This window comes from Salmo salar, chromosome ssa15, assembly GCF_905237065.1.
Source record: "Salmo salar chromosome ssa15, Ssal_v3.1, whole genome shotgun sequence".
In the NCBI taxonomy this organism is placed as follows: Eukaryota; Metazoa; Chordata; class Actinopteri; order Salmoniformes; family Salmonidae; genus Salmo; species Salmo salar.
Window position 1 is genome coordinate 40,387,297 of NC_059456.1, and position 24,872 is coordinate 40,412,168.

Consider the following 24,872-nt stretch of genomic DNA (forward strand, 5'->3'; position numbering starts at 1 on the left):
ATAATAGTACACAGACTGGTTGCTACGTAACAATAACTGTGTTCACTAAGACTCTGTGTAAGCAATGATAAATTCTGTGTAAGCAATTTGGGTTGAAGTGTATGCAAATGTCCAAAGCGTCACAGATGATGATATTAAATTATGTTTAATGGGCTATACTACCGAATATCTGCATACCTTTTTCAGTCAAACCGTGGAACGACGCCTTGTTTAGATTGTAACTATGGGAATGCAACCTTTCCATTCAGTAGGGATCACGTGAGAGATAAATCAGATAATTTTCAAGCGGCGCTATGCAAAAGTGCCGGACTCATATCCTCAAGCTTCTTACACTGAACCATATCCACAGCAGCCAGGAGTGTTGTTTGTTGTGTGTGTTGGAATCTGAGTTGCTACGGTCAATTCAAGTCCCAATTGCTCGGATCAAACATAAACAGATCAATGATTATGATTCCGCAAATCAGGACGAGATGTTTCCCAGCGCCTCAACAATCATGTGGACCAACATGACCCTGTCCAACCCAGAACAGACACACTCACAGAAAGTGGCCTGGCCTCCAGTCCTGCTAACCTTGTTGCTAAGGGCCAACCCCAGGAAATAACCACAACGGGTCCAACAGCTGAAAACAATTCATAATATGCAAACCTTCCAGATATGTGAGCTCTGAGCACTGGACGGGTGACGACTGCAGCAGCAGAGTTACTCCATAGTAAATATTTTGCCACATTCCATGGTACCGCATTTGTTTGTTTATCCCCGCTGCCACGGCAACTGTCTCCCGCTCCCTTCTGTGTGAGGAGGGAGTGACCGGACCATGTTACTGTTTGGCAGTCTGGCCTGGCCCGTGTCTGCTATTACAGTTCACTACAGAGCAAGAGAGCCTGGCCTAGTTCAGCCCTATATATCTATCGCCTCATCACACTGCATACCACAGGGCTGCTGGTTGAAGATTCAAATACACAGGCAAACAGGCAGCAGGATGTAACAGAGGAAAGGAAGGCAGGCAGGAGTTATTGTGCACCCTGTCTACCACACAATGAAGCCTTGATGCACACAGAGCGATGCAGGGGAGAGAGGTGTTGATAGAAACCTGGTCACACCTTTCCCTCAGTGTGGGACATACAACAGACCATTCTCACACAGTCCCTGACACAGTGCATTGCTGCACACAGCCCTAGAGATAACGTTATTCAGGGAAGGCACAAAGAGAAGACAATAATGTTTTATAGACTCTGTAAGGAGGGCTCTGATTACAATGCTGTTGGTACAGCATGTAGTACTGTCAAAGTGATATCCCACTGAATGTCCTAGTAACGTTCCGTTAATTTATGCAGAATATCCCCCCCTGAATATTCCTTTCAAGTTCACAAAGTAAAGAGAGACGTGACTTCAAAAGCGTGCCACGGAAAGTGTAAATCTGCCATCAAGAGATTTGCCTTCCAGAAGACACACAAAGGAAGAGAAAATAAACCAGTGTGAATTCTAGAGCATTTGTCACCAAAGCGGGAATATACGGAACAGTTTTCCTCAGCACATGTTTTGATGTTGTCAAACCCTTGTGCTGCATGTTTGGCAAGCTTAACAGGCCTCCCTTAATGTGACTGTGACAATTAGGGCAGAGTCACTTCATCGCCACTTAAACAGTTAGGCGTTGCGCGTTCTCTGTGAGAGTTCCACCGAGTTCCACCTGCGTCAAACTCGCTTCAACAATAATCCACGTCTTCACTATGTTATAAGTGGGCTGCTGAGAGAGGACTGTCTCTGTACTGTAATGTTAATTCCAGACATCTCTCACCGCGAACAGTCCAGGTTCAAAGCAGCTCAACGCATGTCAATGCTGCAAGTAAACATTTTACATTTCCCCAGAGGGATACATATGTAGGGATGGCGCCAGCTGGCTACCAATGTCCCGGTTCACAATAACAACGAGTCAGAAACCAACAAAACAAGTGGAAGATTGAGAGAAACAGACAAGTTGGAGGTATTCTATTCTTGTTGGGCCCCTGTGGCGTTCGAAGGAAGCCTCTCTCTCCCTCTGTCAGAGCAGGCTTATATTTCATTCAGCAGGTCGGTTCAGGGGACGTTTAAATGACACTGTGCCTTGAGATGGACCTCATTGTGCGCTGGGGTCTTTATGACTGATTATCCGTGGTAAACACCCCCTACGTCTCAGCCAGGACTTTAGTTGCGCTGCCAAGTGTAAAGCCAGGGGACAATGTGATACACCACAGCACCCTTTCCACAAGAGCAGCCCTCTGATTCCCCCACATCAACTATTCATGTCCCTTCTCTTTTACTTTGGTGTGTTCCCTCTTGGTGTATTTATTTACCTAAGTGGAAATGTATTTGGATTATTATTAAGTTTTCATCACAGATGGTTGTACCAATAATGGTTGTAACAATATCACCTCCTCATGGAGCCCCACAGTGGAGGTGTCATGATACCCATAAAACTTAGCGGTCAAACAGGGAAATCGTTCCAATTGTTTCTCCATCATTAATTGTTCCCACAGGGGATTTTAAAAACACTTAAAATAAGGGCTGTTTTAGGTCAGTTAGGATCACCACTTTATTTTAAGAATGTGAAATGTCAGAATAATAGCAGAGAGAATTATTTCTTTCAGCTTTTATTTCTTTCATCACATTCCCAGTGGGTCCGAAGTTTACGTACACTCAATTAGTATTTAGTAGCATTGCCTTTAAATTGTTTAACTTGGGTTAAACATTTTGGGTAGCCTTCCACAAGCTTCCCACAATAAGTTGGGTGAATTTTGGCCCATTCCTCCTGATAGAGCTGGTGTAACTGAGTCAGGTTTGTAGGCCTCCTTGCTTACACACGCTTTTTCAGTTCTGCCCACACATTTTCTATAGGATTGAGGTCAGGGCTTTGTGATGGCCACTCCAATACCTTGACTTTGTTGTCCTTAAGCCATTTTGCCACAACTTTGGAAGTATGCTTAGGGTCATGTCCATTTGGAAGACCCATTTGCGACCAAGCTTTAACTTCCTGACTGATGTCTTGAGATGTTGCTTCAATATATCCACATCATTTTCCTCCCTCATGATGCCATCTATTTTGTGAAGTACACCAGTCCCTCCTGCAGCAAAGCAACCCCACAACATGATGCTGCCACCCCCATGCTTCACGGTTAAGATGGTGCAAGCCTCCCCCTTTTTCCTCCAAACATAACAATGGTCATTATGGCCAAACAGTTCTATTTCTGTTTCATCAGACCAGAGAACATTTCTCCAAAAAGTACGATCTTTGTCCCCATGTGCAGTTGCAAACCGTAGTCTGGCTTTTCTATGATGGTTTTGGAGCAGTGGCTTCTTTGTTGCTGAGTGGCCTTTCAGGTTATGTCGATATAGGACTCGTTTTACTGTGGATAAAGATCAATACTTTTTTTCCCGGTTTCCTCCAGCATCTTCACAAGATCCTTTGCTGTTGTTCTGGGATTGACTTGCACTTTTTGCACCAAAATGCATTCATCTCTAGGAGACAGAACGTGTCTCCTTCCTGAGCGGTATGACGACTGCATGGTCCCATGGTGTTTATACTTGCGTACTATTGTTTGTACAGATGAATGTGATACCTTCAGGCGTTTGGAAATTGCTCCCAAGGATGAAGCAGACTTGTGGAGGTCTACAATTGTTTTCTGAGGTCTTGGCTGATTTATTTTGATTTTCCTATGATGTCAAGCAAAGAGGCAATGAGTTTGAAGGTAGACCTTGAAATACATCCACAGGTACAGCTCCAATTGACTCAGATTATGTCAATTAGCCCATCAGAAGCATCTAAAGCAATGAAATATTTTTCTGGAATTTTCCAAGCTGTTTAAAGGCACAGTGTCACGTCCTGACCAGTAAGGGGTCATTTTGTAGTTGGTCAGGACGTGGCAGGGGTGTGTTTGTTTTGTGTGTTTCGGGTTTATGTTCTATGTTTTCTATTTCTATGTGGGTTTTGTAAACAACCTCCAATTAGAAGCAGCTGGTTGTCGTTGCTTCTAATTGGAGGCCATATTTAAGTGGGTTTATTTTCTCTTGTGTTTGTGGGTGGTTGTTTCTTTGTATAGCTGTGTAGCCTTACAGGACTGTCGTTCGTTTTCTTGTTTTGTTTAGTGTTCATGTTTATAAAAGTATAAGTATGGACACTTAGACGAAGCTTATGACACACAGTCAACTTAGTGTATGTGTTACGATTGTGTGGAGAGACGGACCAAGGCGCAGCGTGCTCTGAGTTCCACATCTTTATTTTTGTGAAACTTACAAAACAAAAAAGAAACAAACAATGAACCGTAACATAAGAGGTGCAGCATGCACTAACTCAAAATAAGATCTCACAAAAACCAGTGGGGAAATGGCTGTCTAAGTATGATCCCCAATCAGAGACAACGATAAACAGCTGCCTCTGATTGGGAACTATACCAGGCCAACATAGAAATAAACACACTAGATCACCCACCCTAGTCACACCCCGACCTAACCAAAATAGAGAATAAAAAGGCTCTCTATGGTCAGGCGTGACAGTATGTAAACTTCTGACCCACTGGAATTGTGATACAGTGAATTATAAGTGAAATAATCTGTCTAAACAATTCGTTTGAAAAAAATACTTGTGTCATGCACAAAGTAGATGTCCTAACCGACTGCCAAAACTATAGTTTGTTAACAATACATTTGTGGAGTGGTTGAAAAACAAGTTTTCATGACTGCAACCTAAGTGTATATAAACTTTCGACTTCAACTGTACATGTAATATGAGTAATGTAAGATATGTAAACATTATTAAAGTGGCATTATTTAGAGTGCATTGTATAAAGTGACTAGTGATCTATTTATTAAAGTGACCAGTGATTGGGTCTCAATGTAGGCAGCAGCCTCTCTGAGTTAGTAATTGCTGTTAAGCAGTCTGATGACCTTGGGATAGAAGCTGTTTCTTGCTTTGATGCACCTGTACTGACCTCGCCTTCTGGATGGTAGCAGTGTGAACAGGCAGTGGCTCGGGTGGTTGATGTCCTTGATGATCTTTTTGGCCTTCCTGTGACATCGGGTGCTGTAGGTGTCATGGAGGGCAGGTAGTTTGCCCCCGGTGATGCATTGTGCAGACCGCACCACCCTCTGGAGAGCCTTGCGGTTGAAGGCGGTGCAGTTGCCATACCAGGCTGTGATACAGCCCGACAGGATGCTCTCAATTGTGCATCTGTAAAAGTTTGTCAGGGTTTTGGGTGACAAGCCACATTTCTTCAGCCTCCTGAAGATTTCTTCACCACACTGTCTGTGTGAGTGGACCATTTCAGTTTGTCTGTGATGCGTACGCCGGGGTACTTAAAACTTTCCACTTTCTCCACTGCTGTCCCTTCGATGTGGATAGGGGGGTGCTCTCTCTGCTGTTTCCTGAAATCCACGATCATCTCCTTTGTTTTGTTGATGTTGAGTGAGAGGTTGTTTTCCTGACACCACATTCCGAATGCCCTCATCTCCTCCCTGTAGGCTCTCGTCGTTGTTGGTAATCAAGCCCACTACTGTTGTGTCGTCCGCAAACTTGATGATTGAGTTGGATGCGTGCATGGCCACGCAGTCGTGGGTGAACAGGAAGTACAGCAGGGGGCTGAGCACGCACCCTTGTGGGGCCAAAGTGTTAAGGGTCAGTGAAGTGGAGATGCTGTTTCCTACCTTCACCACCTAGGGGCGGCCCGTCAAAGTCTAGGACCCTATTGCACAGGACGGAGTTGAGACCCAGGGCCTCCAGCTTGATGATGAGCTTGGAGGGTACTATGGTGTTGAATGCTGAGCTGTAGTCAATGAACAGCATTGTTACATAGGTATTCCTTTTGTCCAGATGGAATAGGGCAGTGTGATGGCAATTGCGTCGTCTGTGGACCTGTTGGGGCGGTATGCAAACTGAAGTGGGTCTAGGGTGGCCGGTAAGGTGGAGGTGATATGATCCTTGACTAGTCTCTCAATGCACTTCATGATGACAGTAGTGAGTGCTACGGGGCGGTAGTCATTTAGTTTAGTTATCTTTGCCTTCTTGGGTACAGGAACAATGGTAGCCATCTTGAAGCATGTGGGGACAACAGACTGGGATAGGGATAGGGATTGATTGATTGAATATGTCCGTAAACACACCAGCCAGCTGGTCTGCGCATGCTTTGAGGACACGGCTAGGGATGCCATCTGGACCAGCAGCCTTGCGAGGGTTAACACGTTTAAATGTTTTACTCACGTTAGCCACGGAGAAGGAGAGGGGGGGTGCAGTCCTTGTTAGCGGGCCGCGACGGTGACACTGTATTACCCTCAAAGCGCGCAAAGAAGGTGTTTAGTTTGTCTGGAAGTGTGACGTCGGTGTCTGTGACGTGGCTGGATTTCTTTTTGTAGTCCGTGATTTCCTGTAGACCCTGCCACATATGTCTTGTGTCTGATCCGTTGAATTGGGACTCCACCTTGTCCCTGTACTGGAATTTTGCTTGTTTGATTGCCTTGTGGAGGGAATAGCTACACTGTTTATATTCAGACATGTTCCCAGACCTCTTTCCATGGTTAAATCCGGTGGATCGCGCTAAATGCGTGAATGCCGCCATCCATCCACGGTTTCTGGTTAGGGTAGGTTTTAATAGTCACAGTGGGTACAACATCTCGAATGCACTTCTTTATAAACACACTCACCGAGTCAACGTATAGCTCGATGTTGTTCTCTGAGGCTGACCGGAACATATTCCAGTCCGTGTGATTAAAACAATCTTGAAGCGTGGCTTCCGATTAGTCGGACCAGCGTTGAATGGTTCTCATCACTGGTACATCCTGTTTGAGTTTCTGCCTTTAAGACGGAAGGAGTAAGATGGCGTCGTGGTCGGATTTGCCCTACGGGAGTGTGGTGGAGGGCTTTGTATTCATCACGGAAGTTAGAGTAGCAGTGGTCGAGGGTATTGCGCATGCACGTATCTCAATCAATATGCTGTAAGATTTTAGGTAGACTTGTTCTCAAATTTGCTTTGTTAAAATCCCCAGCTACAATAAATGCAGCCTCAAATGCAGTGTCTCTAGCTGACACCTTTGCTAACAGGTATTGTGTCAATTTAAAACATGCACAAGACAGTTCACAAAATTGTATATTGAAAGAAATGTAGCCAATTTATTCATTACTAAATTTAGCTAATATTAGATAGTTAATCTAGAGATTCTTACCTTTACCTCAACTTGACAGTCTCGTTCAGACCATCATGGCATTTGTAGTTCTTTATGATAGCCACATTAGCAGCTAATTAGCATTGCATTTTTGGGGGGTAAATACAGTCACCATGTCCTTGTCACGTTGTATAAATGATTGGAGACAGGCGCAGGAATTCGTAATAGGGGTTTTTATACTCCACCCAAAATATACAACATGCCCTGAAAAGGCATGGGGGCGAAGCCCAAAACAACCACGTATACAAAAACACAGGGATGTAACCCAAACAAAGAGCGAGGTTAAACCTCTAATAAATACACGGGACGAGACACGTAATAACAATACACGGGACGAGACCCGTAATAACAAGTGCACAACAATACACGGAATGAGACCCGTAATAATAATACACAGGACGAGACCCGTAATAACAAGTGCACAATACACGCAGCACGAAAGCCGAAACAACAAAGCACAGGTACTCACAAGACCAACGGACATGGGAACAATAAACGACAAGGACAATGGGGAACAGAGGGCACAATTATACAAATACTAATCAGGGGGAATGGGAATCAGGTGTGTGTAATGAGACAGTTCAGTGACGCCTGGAGGCCGGTGAGGTAGACCTCCGGAACTGGGGCATGGAATGAGCAGCAGTACCGGGGAAATCCGTGACAGTCCTAGAGAGATTTACACGGTTATCAAAACGTCACGCCAGGGTAAGCCTACACGAAACATAGCCCTTATTCTAAAATCCCCTATGGGAAAAATGAGGGGTGGAAAAATTATTGTACCCATTTCCTTCCTTGAATGCTAGGTTTTATGGGTATTATGACTCATATTGTGGTACTCTTTTCCCAGATGTGTATCTCTATATACAGTATAATGCTAAATTTTCTCCCTGACTCCGTCTCTTAGTTTTGAAGTTAGTACCGTGTCTTACAGAGAGCAACAGGACTGAAGAGTCTGTAAACTCTGCAGACTGCCTCCTAAACTGTCTCTGAACTGTTTGTGGCATTTCAGTCCAATTCCTTGTGCTGGATTTGTGGGCAGTCATTAAGAGTGGAAAATAGCAGTGCCCACAGACAAATGTGGAATGGGCCCTTTGCAGAGGAGAAGATTGTGTGTAACTGTAAGCCCCTGCTGTGACTTTGGGGTTTGTTTAGACTGTGGGATGGTGGAGATGGCCATTTAAAGTAACAGTCTTTACAGTCCCAACTGTAACTCTTGTGAAAGTAGAGGTCTCTGTCAATCGATCAACGTCCCATCCAATGTACTGCTGGGATGATTGCGGCTTCCAATGCACTCTAATGGTGTCCACATTCTTGATAATGACATGTTTGGTTTACCAACATCTGAGGAGCTACATCTTTGGAGTTAACACACAGTGTAAGTTCAACCAATGGTATTACCCAGACCAAGGATAAGACACTTGTACTATAAGAAACAGATGTGTTTGTGTAAGTCGACTGTTTTCAGAACTCTTATGCACTTCACATTGCATACTGTACATTTGGATCTAGAGATGTTTTTGGCGCAGTCTCAAGAACGCAAAACACAGACGAGACGAACACCCCATCCATAATGAGAAAGACATGGCTAGGTGTAGCCCACTGTCAACCAGGCTCCGCCATTGTTACAGCACTGCAGCTCCCACTTAAATCATCCTGTTAAAGGCAAGACCCAGGTTCTAAACTCTGTGCTGCTTCCTATGTCTTGGACTGATAAAACATCACAGGTACAGTCTAGGGAAGATATAGGTGGCTGTAATAAGATTGCCCCCTGGTGGGCATTGCCCAGGTAGCTACCCGGTACATGGCTACATGAATAAACGTTTATCGGCTGACATGATACCGTTTTATTGCAGGCATCAAAGGCAGTTGTGGGTCCTCCTACATTTGTACCCTGACATAATTTCGACCTGTTATAGGGCCTAGTGTTCCCCACATTATCTGATGGCTAGACCTATCACTCAGGGTAGTCCCACGGAATTCCCTATGTCATAATGCAGATATGTAACTCTTTTTTGGGGGATTTCTTATATATAGTGTTAGGTGTGACCGAGATGACAGCACAGCAATTTATCTCTCTGGATAGTAGTCTACTAGTCCCAGTGGAGGTATTAAAGGTAGCTGGGTGCAATCATTGTGCTTCAGTAGACACCAGGGTACTTGAGAGTGCATAACACTGGTTATAACCTGACTGAGCATGTCTGTCACTGGTCCACTCCATGGAAACAACCTACCCCACTGCATCATCTTCCACTGCTTGTTGATGTTTTCTCGGCCTGCCGTCACATAGTCATGTAAGTGTTATCTTTTACACGCTAACTACCTGCAGCCTTTTAGAAAAGCTGCAAAGTGACAGATGGGATCTGGCTGTTATTACTGGCAGGTGTCCAATATTTTACTAAGGACATACTGTACCTTAGTCTTATGTAAGACCTGCTCAGTTGGGGCTGAGATGGCAGAGGGAGGAGAAGACAAGTGAAGAATAAGGGAAAGGCAGGCAGACGTTCTTATATGACTCAGATCCCCTGTGTTCTTCCAGAGAACAGAATGGGTCAGTTTAATTTCGACTAATGCCCAGTAAGGACAGCTGGTCTAAACAACTTATTGGGATTGGCTCGAGGCTATAGTGATGACAACACAAGGCCAGAGGTGCCATCTATGTATTGAGGGGCCTGTGATCTATAACCCCACAACCCCCTTGAACTTTCTTTCGATTAGAGCGTTGGGCCAGTAACCGAAAGGCAAATCCCCAAGCTGACAAGGTAAAAATCTGTCATTCTCCCCCTGAGCAAGGCAGTTAACCCACTGTTCCCCGGGCGCCAAAAACGTGGATGTCGATTAAGGCAGCCCCCCACTCCTCTCTGATTCAGAGGGGTTGGGTTAAATGCGGGAGAGACATTTCAGTTGAAGGCATTCAGTTGTACAACTGACTAGGTATCCCCCTTTCCCATTTCCCTCCATCCCAGTGCTGGCCTCTGCTAACTGGCCTGTCCTGTCCTCAGGGTTAGGTCAAAGGTCATGGTCCCAGCTGGCATGAAGAGTTAGGCACATCATCACTAACCAGCGTGCCCATGTAGCCCGGAGCAGCCCTGCCAGCCCTAACAGTGGTGCCAGGAGTATTCATCCACGACGGCCTGTCATAACATGATAATCACATTAAGAATGCCAGTAGAAACCAGTGTTCTGCTCCCATACAGTGCAATCATCCTCCTCTTTCCTTCCTAATGGGAGACATTAAACAGAAACTCAATCCCCAGTGGGAGAACCAAACGGCTCTGCTGCTCCTCTAGTGTCACAGAATAGCTTTCCTTCCTTCACTCTGATTATGCTTTACCGAATTAGATGTTGAGGCGAAGTCAAATGCAGTCCTTTTTCAGTGGATAAAGAGGGAGACATTGTTGCTTGTTTAATTTGTATAACACAGGACATCTTAAACTCTGCTCTGTTGTAAGTCGTCATAACAGAAGCCTCTGCATACTGTTTCTCATGCCTCGGACAATATCCTTCAAGATTCTGCCAAGAGGTGCATCCCTCCACAGAGAAACCCACCCGGCCTGAAATGTCCATCAGGAGAAGCTTCTCAAGCTGGAGAAAACAATGCCTCTCTCGAAAACGCTGGGAAGGCCGATAAAACTACGAGGAGCGTATAAAACATGGTGCAACATTTTTCACAGAGACCTCGTGGGGCTGCCATGAACTGTTCTTTATATCGCAAACATATTGTGGAGGGGAAAAGGAGGGAGGGGATGGGAATGTAGCAGAGGAGTGCAGAAGAAAGAAAATGACCTGGCATCATTAGCTACTCAGCAGTAAGCCTCTCCCCGTAAACTTTGACTTGCTTATTTGGTTTAAGAGACGTTGGCCGTTGCTCAAACGTTTTCACATCTGCTGAAATTTGTTTGGTTCAGGGTTCCAGAAATGGGTTTCGGAGTGCAGATGAGCCTGGCCACGAAACCAAGGAGGTGGCCAAATTCACCGGGCGTCAGGAGGTTTTAAGAGTGTTCTCTGTCTGCTACAGTTACACTAAAAGAGTTGCGCATCCCAACAGACTTGCAGAAATAGCAGGTGAACTGAAAATGCAAACAGCAGATGTCTCCGGATGGTAGTCAGTCACATAGACAAGCTTTTTAATATAGACCCATCAGACACCAGTGTGATGCCACTATTCGAGATCCATCTGATACTCTGAGAAATAATATACATCATTATGGGACCTCCATTTATTCAAATGGAGCTAATTAGCTGATATGAAAGTATAAAAGTCATTCCTTAATGTGATCACAGAGGGGCCATTCTAATGAGGGAGGTCCACTATCATACAAGAGAACATAACATGGGGGCTGTGTTTGGCTCTGCTGTGTATTTCTGGAAGAGGCGCTGTGAGTGTCAGCACTGTCTCAGCCAGCATGTTAAGGAGGCAGGGAGGTGACAGGTGTTCATGGTTGACAGGTGTCCAGCTGACAGCTCCTCCACGGGGGGGGGGGCTTTCTACCCCAGCTCTCATCACCTCTGGCCTGGCCACTGCCTCTGGAGCCTCAGCCTGTCCTGTCATGGACACGCACACAGTGGTGATGAGCTGAAGAGGCTTGTAGAGCTGCTCCCCCTGCCATCCCGACTGCAGGGCCCTCATCAGAGACACTTCCTCCAGTGTCAGAGAACATAATCAATATTTGAGGGTGTGTTTGATGTGTATTCAATTTCGGACAAGAAAGTGAGCGATTACAAGATGATGAGGGCTGTGGACATCTGCAGACTCAGCTGAAACCAAGGCCTTTCTTACAGCCACGGCTCTGACTAGCTCCTGACTGACCTTATTTAAGTGAAAACAGAGAGGCAACTCATTGTTAAACACTTTAATGTAGTGCTCTCAGAGCCCTGTCTGCCATGCAGATGTGTCACGACTTCCACCTGAAGTTGGTGCCTCTCCTTGTTCGGGCGGTGTTCGGCGGTCGACGTCATCGGCTTTCTAGCCACCACCGATCTACGTTTCTTTTTCTATGTGTTTTGTCTTGATTGTACACACCTGGTATCCATTATGTTATAATTTATTCCCTATTTAACCCTCTGGTTCCCACATGGTTTTGTGCGTGTTTGTTCTTTGTTATGTGGTCGCACTTCTGTGTTGAGCTGGATTATTATTCCCTGAAAGGAATTAGTTTGTGATTATTTGCGAGTAAAGTACGTTTTTACTCAGTTCTGTGTTCTGCGCCTGACTCCGTCCTACCCGCTGCACACTGACACATGACAAGATGCTTACCACGGGAGAACATTTTGAGGGGAAATTTTGCTGAAAATAATCTGATTCTACCTTGCTGCTTGGGCCAGCTGTGTGTGAAGCGGGAGAACAGATGTGCACGGTGTCTGAGAGAGACAGATTCAGTTAGCCGGAGAGAACCAAACCAACTTCTCCAACAACCCAGGGAGGGAAGGAAAGAGAGAGTGAGTGAGAGACACCGAAAAAAAGAGAGGCTGAGAGGGAAGATAGAGAGAACACGAGTGTTCAATGGTATTGATTCTCCACCAGAAAAACAAAAGTGTTCTCTGCACTGCTATGTCTTTCTGGTTTGCAGACTGCTGGGGGATTACTTAAAAAAGATCAATAATTGCAGGTCAATTTTCCTGGATGCTAATATTTCAGGGCAGTTTGAGGCGCAGTGGTGTACAATATCATGATTGAGTCGCCGGCCACATTGAGCCTGGAAAAGTTACTAAGTTAAGTTCCCCCGTCCAAACCCTGTCATTAAAACGGGCGCATAGCTGGCTCACTAGCTCATCCTTGACAACTGGGAAAATATTTACTCATCTCGACTCAGTGAACGATGGCCGTTTCACAGCTTGCTTTTTTGCCCATTGTTCCCAAAGCCGGTGTAAAGCTTACTGCGTGAGTAAATCGGTTAGAGAAACACAATTTTTTATTTGGTTGAATTACAAAGTCTGCTTTAGCAGTACATTTCCAAACATTTGTGAGAATGCGTTCACAACCCTGTTGGTGGGATGGCAGCAGGTGAGGTGTGATGCATCCGCGCATTCAACGCTGCGCGTTGGCTCCTCAACGCATAATACGAATGTGAAGTCTTGACACTTGGCTTTCTCACTTATCTGCTCCTTGGCGTTTTCAGAGCGCAGTGAGACCTGCTCCTCTCTTCCTCTCGCTTTCTTTCTCCCCAGTGTTTGTGTTTGACATGGCCTATCCTGTTTTAGCCCTGGACCACTTGAGTGACTTGCGCTTTTTTTTGTAAGAGGGGATTTTCCACAGACAGTACTGGCATCCAGATCATAGGTCTCTGAGAGCTCCTCAATCTTGTGGTCAGAGAGAGAGACAGGGACTGTCACATTAGATTCGTGGGGGGGGGGGGGGGGTAAAATAAAACAGGGCTAAAATAAAACATGACGGAGTCATTTGAAATCCTGGATACAAACATGGGGGCGGGGGTTGAAAAATGCACCGTCCGGCCATATCAATTGATTTCCACCCTGTCCAGACTGAGAGGAGCTGAAAGGAGAGGAGCAGGGACACAAACCAAACAGGTTGTCCTTATACGCCTTGGTGTTTGTGGTATAATGAGAATGAGCATACCCCTGGAGGTATTTTCTAGAGATTGCGTTGCTGACGGGGGAAGAGGGGCTACGGGGTCATGTGAGCCCTTTGTTGACTGGGAGCTGCTGAGAGTGTGTTGCGTGGGTTGGCGGAGGGTGGGCAGGTGGTGGAGTGCGGCTGGAGGGAGGGAGCAGTGTGTGTGTGTGGGGGGGGGGGGAACTCTACACCCGACCTTGGGAGGGAGCGCTATTTCTGTCACCCAATACCCTCTGGGAGCCCTTCACTAGGCCAACAGGCATCCCATCCCGCCCACTGCAGCAAAATAACTCTGGTGTCCACAATCCCACAATGCCCTGACGGCAGCACACACACGGGCTGGCCTGGCAGGGAGGGAGGGGAGAAGGGGGAGAGCTCATGACACTAAGTACACAGGGTGAAATAAGTGACTTAAGCATGTCAGGCATCTTGTCACTGATTAGAAAGGGAACTGAGAGCCCAGTCAATAATTCATACTCTATCTATACGTGTGTAACGCTTGTCGTTGAAGGGGGACCAAAACGCAGCGGGTAAAGTGCTCATCCTCTTATTTATTAAAGAAAACACTTAATCAACACAAAACAAACGACGAAAACAGTCCAGTAAGCTGCATAGACTATACTAGAAACAACCACCCACAAAACCCAGTGAAAACAAACACAACTAAATATGGCCTCCAATTAGAGACAGCAACAACCAGCTGCCTCTAATTGGAGGTCATTGACAAAACTCACATAGAACTAGAAAAGCTAGAAAAACATAGAAATAAGAAAACTAGAACCTAAATCCACAATACCCAACCACACAAAACAAACACCCCCTGCCATGCCCTGACCAACTACAATGACAAATAACCCCTTTTACTGGCCAGGACATGACAGTACCCCCCCCCCAAAGGTGCAGACCCCGAATGCACCTCAAAACAAAACCCACAAAAACAACCCCAAACCTAAAGGGAGGGTGGCCACCGTCAACGACAGTTCCTGTGCTTAACCCCCCCCTCCCCTTCCCAATCCTCCCACCACGGAGGTGGCTCTGGTCCTGGCCGTAGCGCCCGTTCAGCAGACTCTGGGCTGCGTGGCATCGCTGGAGGCCCCGGGCTGAGATGCGTCGCAGGAAGCCCCGGGCTGAGAGGCGTCGCTGGAGGCCCCTGGCTGAGGGGCGTCACTGGAGGCTCCTGGCTGGGGAGCGTCGCTGGAGGCTCCGGGCTGGGGAGCGTCTCTGGAGGCTCCTGACTGGGGAGCGTCGCTGGAGGCCCTGGGCTGAGAGGCGTCGCTGGAGGCCCCTGGCTGTGGGGCGTCGCTGGAGGCTCCTGGCTGAGGAGCGTCGCTGGAGGCTCCGGGCTGGGGAGCGTCTCTGGAGGCTCAGGGCTGAGGAGCTCTGGACAGGGGACTGTCGCCGGAAGCTCTGGACTGGGGCTGCGCACTGGAGGCCTGATGCGTGGGGCTGGCTTAGGAGGCACCAGAATAGTAACCCGCACCACAGGGCTAGTGCGAGGAGCAGGAACAGGACGTACTGGGCTGGGCAGACGCACTGGAGGCCTAATGCGTGGGACTGGCTTTGGAGGCGCCAGACTAGTAACACGCACCCCAGGGCTAGTGCGAGGAGCAGGAACAGGACGTACTGGGCTGGGCAGGTGCACTAGAGGCCTGCCACGCCCTGACCAACTACAATGACAAATAACCCCTTTTACTGGCCAGGACGTGACAAAGTGACAGAAGAGGTTGAGGGGAGGGTCGCTCTCACCTCCCAATGTCAGCTAACCTACTGAAGGTTCACTCACCATAGGGGGGGGTAAGGAAAGACACCGTGTCCCCAGTGTTTGTACATACTTACATTCTCATTGTCACTTCGAGTTATTACCACAGCGCATCAGCTGATATTGCACCAATCAGATTCCTCGCTCTACCTTAACATGGCTGTCTATTTAGTCAATCAAGTTCTGCACACACATTCTCTGATGGCTGCCGCGCACAAGCTATGCGCTGGTGTTGCTGATGGCATGCTATTGTTGTAACATGCTTTACCTGCCACGCATGTCTGTTTCCTGCTTTCCCACTGTTTCGGTCACAGGGATTTGCACAGCGTTCTTTGCTCACTGCCTGTAATTGTTATTATCTTACCATGATGCATGCCCTAGCAGTGAGCTACCCCAAAGGAGCAGAGCTCAATGCCAAGACTAATGCATTGCATGCATTGTAATCTTTTTTGAGTATGTGGCATTTCCTGTCTGAAGCAATTCATTTGTGTATGGATAGTCTAATGTAACGGAGTCAGTCGTGACAGCAATGGAAAGGCAGGAGTCTTTGTGGCTTCAGAAGTGAAGCCCTCTCTTGTTGTCTATTTATTTGTTCTCTGGTTGTCCATTGTGTGTGGTGGCTATGGTAATTACCATACTTTACATAGCATACACTCAGAGGTCCTCAAAATATGTCCCCAGCACTTGGATAGCAGTAGCAGACAACAATGACAATAGAAGCACCAGTAGCTGAGGCATTCTCACTCCTGACCGCAGGGTGTCGGGTTCAAATCCCAACCAGGCTACAGCTGTGAAAGCCTTGTGTGATAAATTTCACCCTAATTGCTCTGTGGGGATACGGAGAGCCTAAGTAGCTTCCAGGGTATCTTCACTGTGGACTAGGGCATCTGCCAAGCAACATGTTCAATGGAAATCATAGACCTCTCCATTGCATGAATTAATAAGCATTGTCAGGAAGCATGAGACCAAAGCTCATCATGGACATGGTTTTTATATGGCAAGTCAAAATAGATTAAGTGTGAGTGATATTGGCGGGGAGGGTTGTTCTTGGAGCCTGTGTTAAAACCACCTTCCTTCACTGGCCTGGGTCTGTTGTGGGAGAACTCTTCTCAGCAGTGCTGACTAAACTCTCTCTACCCTCTCTGCACTACTCCGCTTAATCCTGCTTGGCCCTTCGATGATGGCCATTACCGCTCAAGTAAACCCATACTGTAAATCTAGAGGTTATTCTTGCCTGAGCGTTTAGATGAACTCTGTCTGAAAAAGTGTCCATGTCTCCTTGCCTACGCGTTTATATTAGAGAAAAGGGAGATTGAGATAGCTCAAAAGCAAGTGAGAGGGGAAGACAGATAGATAAGCGAGCGAGACTTTGACTTTGACACAAACCATGCACAGCACAGCACGCTCTCCCTGGGAACATTTACAAATCCAGGAGAGCGGAGCGGTGGAAAAGCTCCTCTCTCTCCTGAAAGGGAGTATGTAATGTCTCTGTGGAGATGAGGTACTTCTTACCTCATTTGCACTTCCAGCAGCTGCGTGGAACTGCCGTGCGTCAAGGTTCACTCTCAGGCTGTAGCACTGGAGAGATGTATGGCTGTGTCTATCTCCCCCACATGTCACCATCAATCCCCTAGTGTCTTTATTTTCACATGCACAGGATACAGCAGGTGTAAAACAGCACAGTGAAACGCTTACTTGGAGCTCTTTCCCAACAATGCAGAATAAAAGTAATGATATAGAAGAAAAAAAAACAAGAGAAATATGAGAGAATAAAATCAAATAAAAAACAGGAGAAGGTGAGTACCAGATTCCAATGTGCAGGGGTACTGGAGGGATTGAGGTAGGTCTGTACATGTACACAGGGGTAAAAGTGACTAGTAGCAGGATATATACCAATGGTAATAATTATCGCTATAGCAGCAGCGTACGTTGTGAGTGGGTGTTTGCATGGTGATGAGTGTAAGTGTATGTGTGTGTGGGTGTGTGACTATGTGTGTATGCGTGTGGGAGAAGAGTGTAGATGTGTGCCTCAGTGGGCAGAGATCTGTGGATGAGACCTGTGGATGAGATCTGTGGATGAGACCTGTGGATGAGACCTGTGGATGAGACATGTGGATGAGACCTGTGGATGAGACCTGTGGAAGCGCATAGAGTCAGTAGGTAATTGAAACACTGCTTGCCTGACGTGGCTGGTTGAAAGATTTAGGGTGTGTCACTTTCTTCATTATTATTAAAACAATATGAAATTCTATTGTTCATCTCCAAGATCAACAATCAGTTTGTCTTAATCGTGTTGCCCTACCAAATTACAGAGACATTTACTAAAATGCATACAGATGTCCTCAGTCTCACTAAGAAAATTGAGGTAGTCTAGAAAGGTAGGGTAACGTAGATGAACTTTGAAATGGGGCAAATACAGCATTTGTCCACCGTCTGATGGTGATGGTCTGAAATGTTGTTACATCGATATGCCATTATGAGAGCCTGGTCAAAGATAAGAGGTGTGTGTGTGTGTGTGTGTGTGTGTGTGTGTGTGTGTGTGTGTGTGTGTGTGTGTGTGTGTGAGAGAGAGAGAGAGGCCAGCTGTGAGGACCTACTCATCATTTTGAATGAGGTCGTAAGGAACACACTGTACAGCATTATGGCATGAGGATACTCACTGTGACTGGGTAAGCCTCAGTCTACACCCACACCTAAGAGGTGTGTGTGTGTGTGTGTGTGTGTGTGTGTGTGTGTGTGTGTGTGTGTGTGTGTGTGTGTGTGTGTGTGTGTCATGAGCGCAATTCAGTAGTGTTTAGGGAGCTTCATTTGTGTGACCAGGACATGGTAGAATAGGTTCTGTTCTGCTGTAGTGTGGTGAGAGGCCAGTAAGAGGTGTAATAAATAACAACACTTAGTGGCACATTAATGAGGAGTTGAGGGTAAACCACCGTTTCTGGGCAGAGCCGTGTAATGCCAACATGTCAGGTATTTAAGAACAGATTAGACTGGAACATGGCTCATTGATAGTCATTGTTATAATGCAGTGTACAGAACATTGGGTCAACTGAGGCTAGACTGGTATGGGAGGAGACTCTTCTGTTGGTCTGAATGTAAGAAGGCTGCCATCTGGTGACTGGTGTAAGTAATGCATACATGGAGAGGCCAGCGTCCTCCATCAAGCTTTTCACTGGTTATGAACCATTGGAGCACTGTAAGCTTTGTTTTAAAGTCCTAGCTTATAGGCCCACATGCCAATGACCAAAGCACAGTTAATGGCATTCTCACCACATGGTTACATGGGCCTAATATTCACTACCATTCACACTTTTGAATGAACAGAAAACGACCAAAAAATGTTGGATGAACCACACATTAATACTGTATTATGAACCCAGGCCACTTCTTGCCCACTCAGTGGAAGTGTATGTTCAGGGAGCTGATTTCGATTTCAATTAGCACAGGAGAGAGGTCTCTCAACTGTGACCCTCCACATCCCCCACCAATGGCTAGAGCACCTTTAGGGATACTGTCATTAGCTCCCATTTGCAATTAGTCACATACAACATTTCCTCCACGGCCGCTCAGCCTGTGTATTTGTCAATGCCAGCCTGGTTTTCATTCTGTTTCTGCTTGATACCAACTTATTTGGTGTGACAATGCTAAAATAATCGTCTGAATCAGAAACAGCTAGAAGCAAGGTTAACTGTAGTATGCTGCACTGTACAAAATAGCCTGTTTCCAATGTACTCTCAAACTTCCCACTTCCTCTATTTCTAATCAGCCGTGCACGGACACTTAGACACACACACACACACGTTACGTAATGGTTCTATTCCTGACAGAGCACAGGTGGTCTATAAGAACAGCAGGTGAGTCATGAGCACATTGATTAAAGAGAGGGAGTTGATCATCAGGGAGCAGTGTGTGCGGTAGGGCCGACAAGGTGGGCTCTACCGGGCCCCAGTGGTCTACTGATTCAGCTAGGTGAAAAAACACGGTAAAAAATAGCAGCACACACACACACACACCACGAAATATGAAATGGTATTAATAGTTAATGTTGTCTCTGTGCCTGCCCCTCTGCAAACACATCTGTACCACGCTGGAGCATCCTTAGCGGCAGACTCCAAAAAAGAGCTGATCCTTTGAGCACATTGGGAAAAGAAAGGCCCCACATCCTGAGCCAAAGCAAGAAGATTACTGAATTATTGAAAGTCACAACAGTAAAATGTCAGCGAGGCCCGTCAGACAGACAACATAAGAGGAGAGCGGTGGGGATTTGAATCATGAGACACTCACTCTGGAGAGCAGAGCACTCGTCTCTACGCAGCAGCATCACACGTCATCTGTTTAACGTCTCCCACACACGGCTCGATAAAAAAAAAAACTCTCTTATGACTCTGCGCTCAATGTCCCAGACTGACAGAGCTTCTAGACTCCCACTGTTTACATGAACCTATCTACAGGCTGTCTGCCTGAGTACCTCATCATAACATCTCTCTATCTCTCTCTCTCTCTCTCTCTCTGCTGTAAAGCCATACTGTGTGTTACTAATGTATCATGTCTCAATCGTTGTCACTGAGCCTGAGGTGAGACATGTACCGTGCCGCTTATACCAACTAGCTATCTGTGAGTGGCTAACGAGTGTTCTCTCTGTGTTCTCTGCTCCAGCACACAACCGTCCTCCCCTTCATCATCATTGAGATGAGGACCACGCACCACCAGTATCCCAGCAGGCCTTGTGGACTGATAGCTGTGTGCAGCTTTGCCGTGGGATACGTTATATGGTAAGAGCCCCTTTCCTCCAACAATGGCAGGCTGAACTCTTCCTCGGTTTGTGTTGCTAATTGATAAGAGACCATAAAAAGCTAGCCCTGGGCTAAGGGAGATTTAAGCGAGTGTTCACACTTGCACATTCTAAAGTGGGCTAGCATCAACCCTGCTCCGGAGCAGGGTTAGAAGCGACTTTTCGGATTTAGACCCAGATCAAACACGGTGCCAAAATAGCCAGTGTGAAATAGGGTTAAGAACAATGCCTAGAATGCAATCACAAAAGCTGAAATGTAACTTGATTGACATATGCTTGTGATGCCTGTAATCGTTCTGCACGTTATTTTGATAAGTAAATTCATACTACTATTTAATCCTTCTTCCTGAGGACAAAAAAACAAAACATTGGTTGCTATGTCTAACAAAAATGGTTGCTGTCCAGCAGGCTAGCTACCATCTTCTCACTTGGTCAACTAAAGCTAAAAACTCAACTGCTGGAAGGGCAGCAAATGCTCCATTTGTCTGTTTCCATAGCTTTTCTATTTACATATAATTAGATATATCCATAATAATAGTATTGTTGCATGATTTCGCCTGGATCAGAAAAGTTGATGTCTCATTCGCCATTGCACTCTCTGTACAGGGGTGAGATCGAATTTCAAAAGTGAAACATTGTTTCTGAGGTCAGACAGGCAGACAGCAAGTTTTATACAAACCATCACTGTTGGAAATCAATGCTAGGCTAGCTAGAAGCAAGATTAAATAATGTGTTAATGAATGTCTAATTGCTTATATTATTGTGTTTGTCCATTAGCCTACACTGTAAAACATTTCCTGTCATTTTTACTGTAAAATACTGGCAGCACTGTAGCCAGAAGGTTACTGTAAATTTACATTGAATTACTTACAGCACATAAGCCAGTACATTACTGTAGATTTACAAGACCTTTACTTTAACACAAATTTACAGCATATTACTGGAACACCTGACTACAGCGACATGCTGTGTTTCTAGATTTTACAGTGGTTAGTAAAATCTTGCAGATTTACAGTGCAAGTAGCTTGTGCTAACGACGGGCAGTATTTCTGTTACATGTATTTGATATACTGTATGTATTTCAAAACGTGCAATACCTATTTTGTTATTTGTATTTCACTGGCCTGAACTACAATTCATGTGACCTATTTTGTAACGGTTTAATTAGAATACATGTATTTTCTAATAGAAATATATACTTGCAAGTAGCCCACATAACTACAACATTCTCTGTTACGGTAACATCATTTTTTGACTTGCTATGACTATGGTATATTCTTGTTAAACTTAGTTTAATACGCTGGCTGTAAGTCGCTCTGGATAAGAGCGTCTGCTAAATGATCAAAATGTAAATGTGAAAATGGACACTTGCAAAGCACGCTGGATATTATTCTAAGCAACTTTGCCCCCAAACAAGGCCACATTTGATTAAAATACAAATAGTTTGAGGGTGGAGCTCATTAGAATAATAACCAGCAGTGTGCTTTGCAAATGTTCATTTTTAACATTTACATTTTGGTAATTTAGCAGACGCTCTTGTCGAAAGCGACATACAGTCAGTGCATTCATCTAAGGTTGATTTTTAAAAAAGCACATCACAGTCATAGCAACTAACATGTTTCTGTAATCATTTGTGGGAATGCGTTGTAGTTACGGATACATTAGTCTTCCACATATCTTGTATTTGTTATAGGTTACCTTTTGAATTTATCTTTGCCTATCTCTGGCTACATTACTGTAATATTCACAGTAACTTCCCACCAGCTTCCTGTAAGTTACTGGAAAATGCAGAGCAATGACAGTACAATACTGTAAAATTAGGCTACTATACTATAAGAAAGTAAATGCTACTGTAATCATGTTGATATTTTACAGTACTTTACTATAATTATATAGGATTAGTACAAGCAGGTTGGCTGCTAGGTATTTGTATATTACAGCATATATATGAATATTTGGTGTTTTATATCACTTGCACTTCTAGAGGCCTAAACAAAAGCTCCCAAACTGTCTGTGATTACAGGGCAAAACATATCGAAAAGGACATGGCTTAATATCCAACCATTAAAGGTTGAAGACTTGCAGCCACTCTGATACGTCCCATAATCTGTCCCCTATACATTTAATTGTTAGAGAACTACTACCACATATCACTTAAATTGGTACAGCACTCTCACTAAGGGGTGCAACAAGTATAGCCTCTTACAAGGCACGCCTCAAAATGTGTTAATGAGCCACAACAATACACCCACAAAACAACAATACACCCACAAAAGTTTTTTGCCGCTCAAAAATTACAGTAGGGTACTGTATTCTGTGAGGTGGTACTGAATTACAGTAAATTACTGGCAGCACACTAGCCAGTAAATTACTGTAGATTTACAGGACAAATATACAAAAATATGGTATGGTACTGCATTCTGTGGGGTACAGCATTCTCACTAATAGGGTGCAACAAATATAGCCTCTTACAAGGCATGCCTGTAAAATGTTACTGTAAAATTGCTATAATTGTACAGCAGTGTAGCAGAATGTCATTGAGCCCTCATAATGCATTGCTATTTACAGTACTGTACTCTAATATAGAGTTACAGTAGATAACTAAAAGTTTTGCTGTAAATTTACAACAATTTGTTACAGTGCAGTGATTCGGAATACAAGTGTGAATCCTTAGCACAGGGCTAAAGCTTAGCCCAGGTTTAACAAATGCTTGTGTGAACACAGGCTAAACTAGCCCAGGGCTAAGATAGCCGGGGGCTCAGAACAATGCAGTGTGAAAAGGCCTAAAATGTTTTTGTCCATTTCCACTTGGGGCCATTAAAACAGACTCTTGAAAACAGGCATAAGACACGTATAAGAACATACTGTACAGAACAGAGAAATCATCACAGCAACATCACAGTATAAATACTGTATACTGTGTGTCCTGATGATGAATGTGACTGATCTGTGTGGCTGATGAGAAGACAGGGATGTCCAGCCGCCCCGCCCCTCCCCACTGCTTCTCCAGGCCTGGTCTGGCAGCTAGCTCCATTCCCACGTTCCTCATGGCTCTGTCCCTCCACGCCCTTATGATGGATGACCTTCTCCGAGCATGATAACACACAGTCTCTGCTGCAGAAAAAACAGCCTCTAAACCTCCTCTATCAGTCAAGAAAGAGAGAAAGAAAGCGAGAGAGGGGGATCTGTCTCTGGTCTGGCAGAGAGGCCTACCTTGTGACAACACATTACAGAACCAGAGAACCAGACCCTAGTCCTGAGCACGGCAGATTTAATGCTCACAGAGAGGAGAGGCTTGGAGCCGAAGGAGCCCTCTGCTGCAGCCGTAGCTAACCAGGGCCGACAGCAAGGAGAAGGGGGTTTGCCAGACCCACCTGACGTGTAGGAGCCTCAGGCAACAAACACCTCTCTTCATTTTAATCCCTGGCTAAAATTAAGAGGATTATATCCCCACACGTCTCACAGGTCCAGAGAATCTGTCTGGTTTCCCTATGCTGGAGTTGGGTAAATCCATAGGCTGTCTTCACAGGAGGCTGGTGGCACCTTAATTGGGGAGGACGGACTCGTGGTAATGGCTGGAGCGAAATGAATGGAATGGTATCAAATATATCAAACACATGGTTTCCACGTGTTTGATGCCGTTCCATTTGCTCCATTCCAGCCATTATTCTGAGCTGTCCTCCCCTCAGCAGCCTCCACTGCTCTGCCTTACATGAGGATTCCCAGCCAGGGAGTTACAGAGAGAGAGGGGGGGAGGGGAATAGACAGAGAGAGAGAAAGAGAAAGATGTCAAGCCTGAAGTAGGACAAGCTAAGCTTCAGTGGCAGACATGTCTGATCTGTACAGTCTGTCAGACACCAAAAAATTGTCAACTAATGAAATGCTGTTACTAAAATGAACATCGCATGTAGGGATTTCCCCTGTTTCCATAGAGTCATAGTCTAAAATCCCTCTTGGTTAGGAAGGAATTATACGGTACGTAATAAATGAGGGCAGAGGTCAACGGATGTAACAACTAATGTAACTGCTGGACAAACCACCTTGTTAACCCCCACATGTGCAACTTGAATACCTAAAAGTGCCATTCAACTAATTGCCCAATTATTGAATTCAGCTAATTGAAGCATTTACATAATTCACCGCCTTACTGACGCCCAGCAGCTTCCGTCTGTGGACTCAAGTATGTGCAATCACTTCATATTAGTGGATAAGGTCCAGTTTCACCTTGAGTGATTGCTTTGGAATCAGTGGGCTAAGGGGAGGCTGTGAGTGGGCCAGCTGACGCACTGGACTCTGTCGCCTCTTACTAATGTGCCCTTGTCCAGTAGTGTATGCTCTCTCTCTCCCTGAGACCTCCCCTGGCAGTGTCTCTCTCTCTGAGACCTCTCCTAGCAGTGTCTCTCTCTCTGAAACCTCTCCTGGCAGTGTCTTGCTCCTTGAGACCTGCCCTGGCAGTGTCTCTCTCTCTGAGACCTCTCCTAGCAGTGTCTCTCTCCCTGAGACCTCTCCTAACAGTGTCTCTCTCTCTGATACCTCTCCTAGCAGTGTCTCTCTCTCTCTGAGACCT

The 24,872-nt window shown here is 45.5% G+C and overlaps 1 protein-coding gene across 2 annotated transcripts in view; it reads left to right on the forward strand.

Moving 5' to 3' along the window:
* Positions 1-24,872, forward strand: part of aig1 (androgen-induced 1 (H. sapiens)) — a 48,321-nt gene that overhangs the window by 19,067 nt on the left and 4,382 nt on the right. For both annotated transcript variants that reach the window (XM_014144502.2, XM_045695720.1), the window contains one exon: positions 20,170-20,285. In XM_014144502.2, coding sequence (XP_013999977.1) covers positions 20,170-20,285 — 116 coding nt within the window. The remainder of the gene's footprint in view (positions 1-20,169; positions 20,286-24,872) is intronic.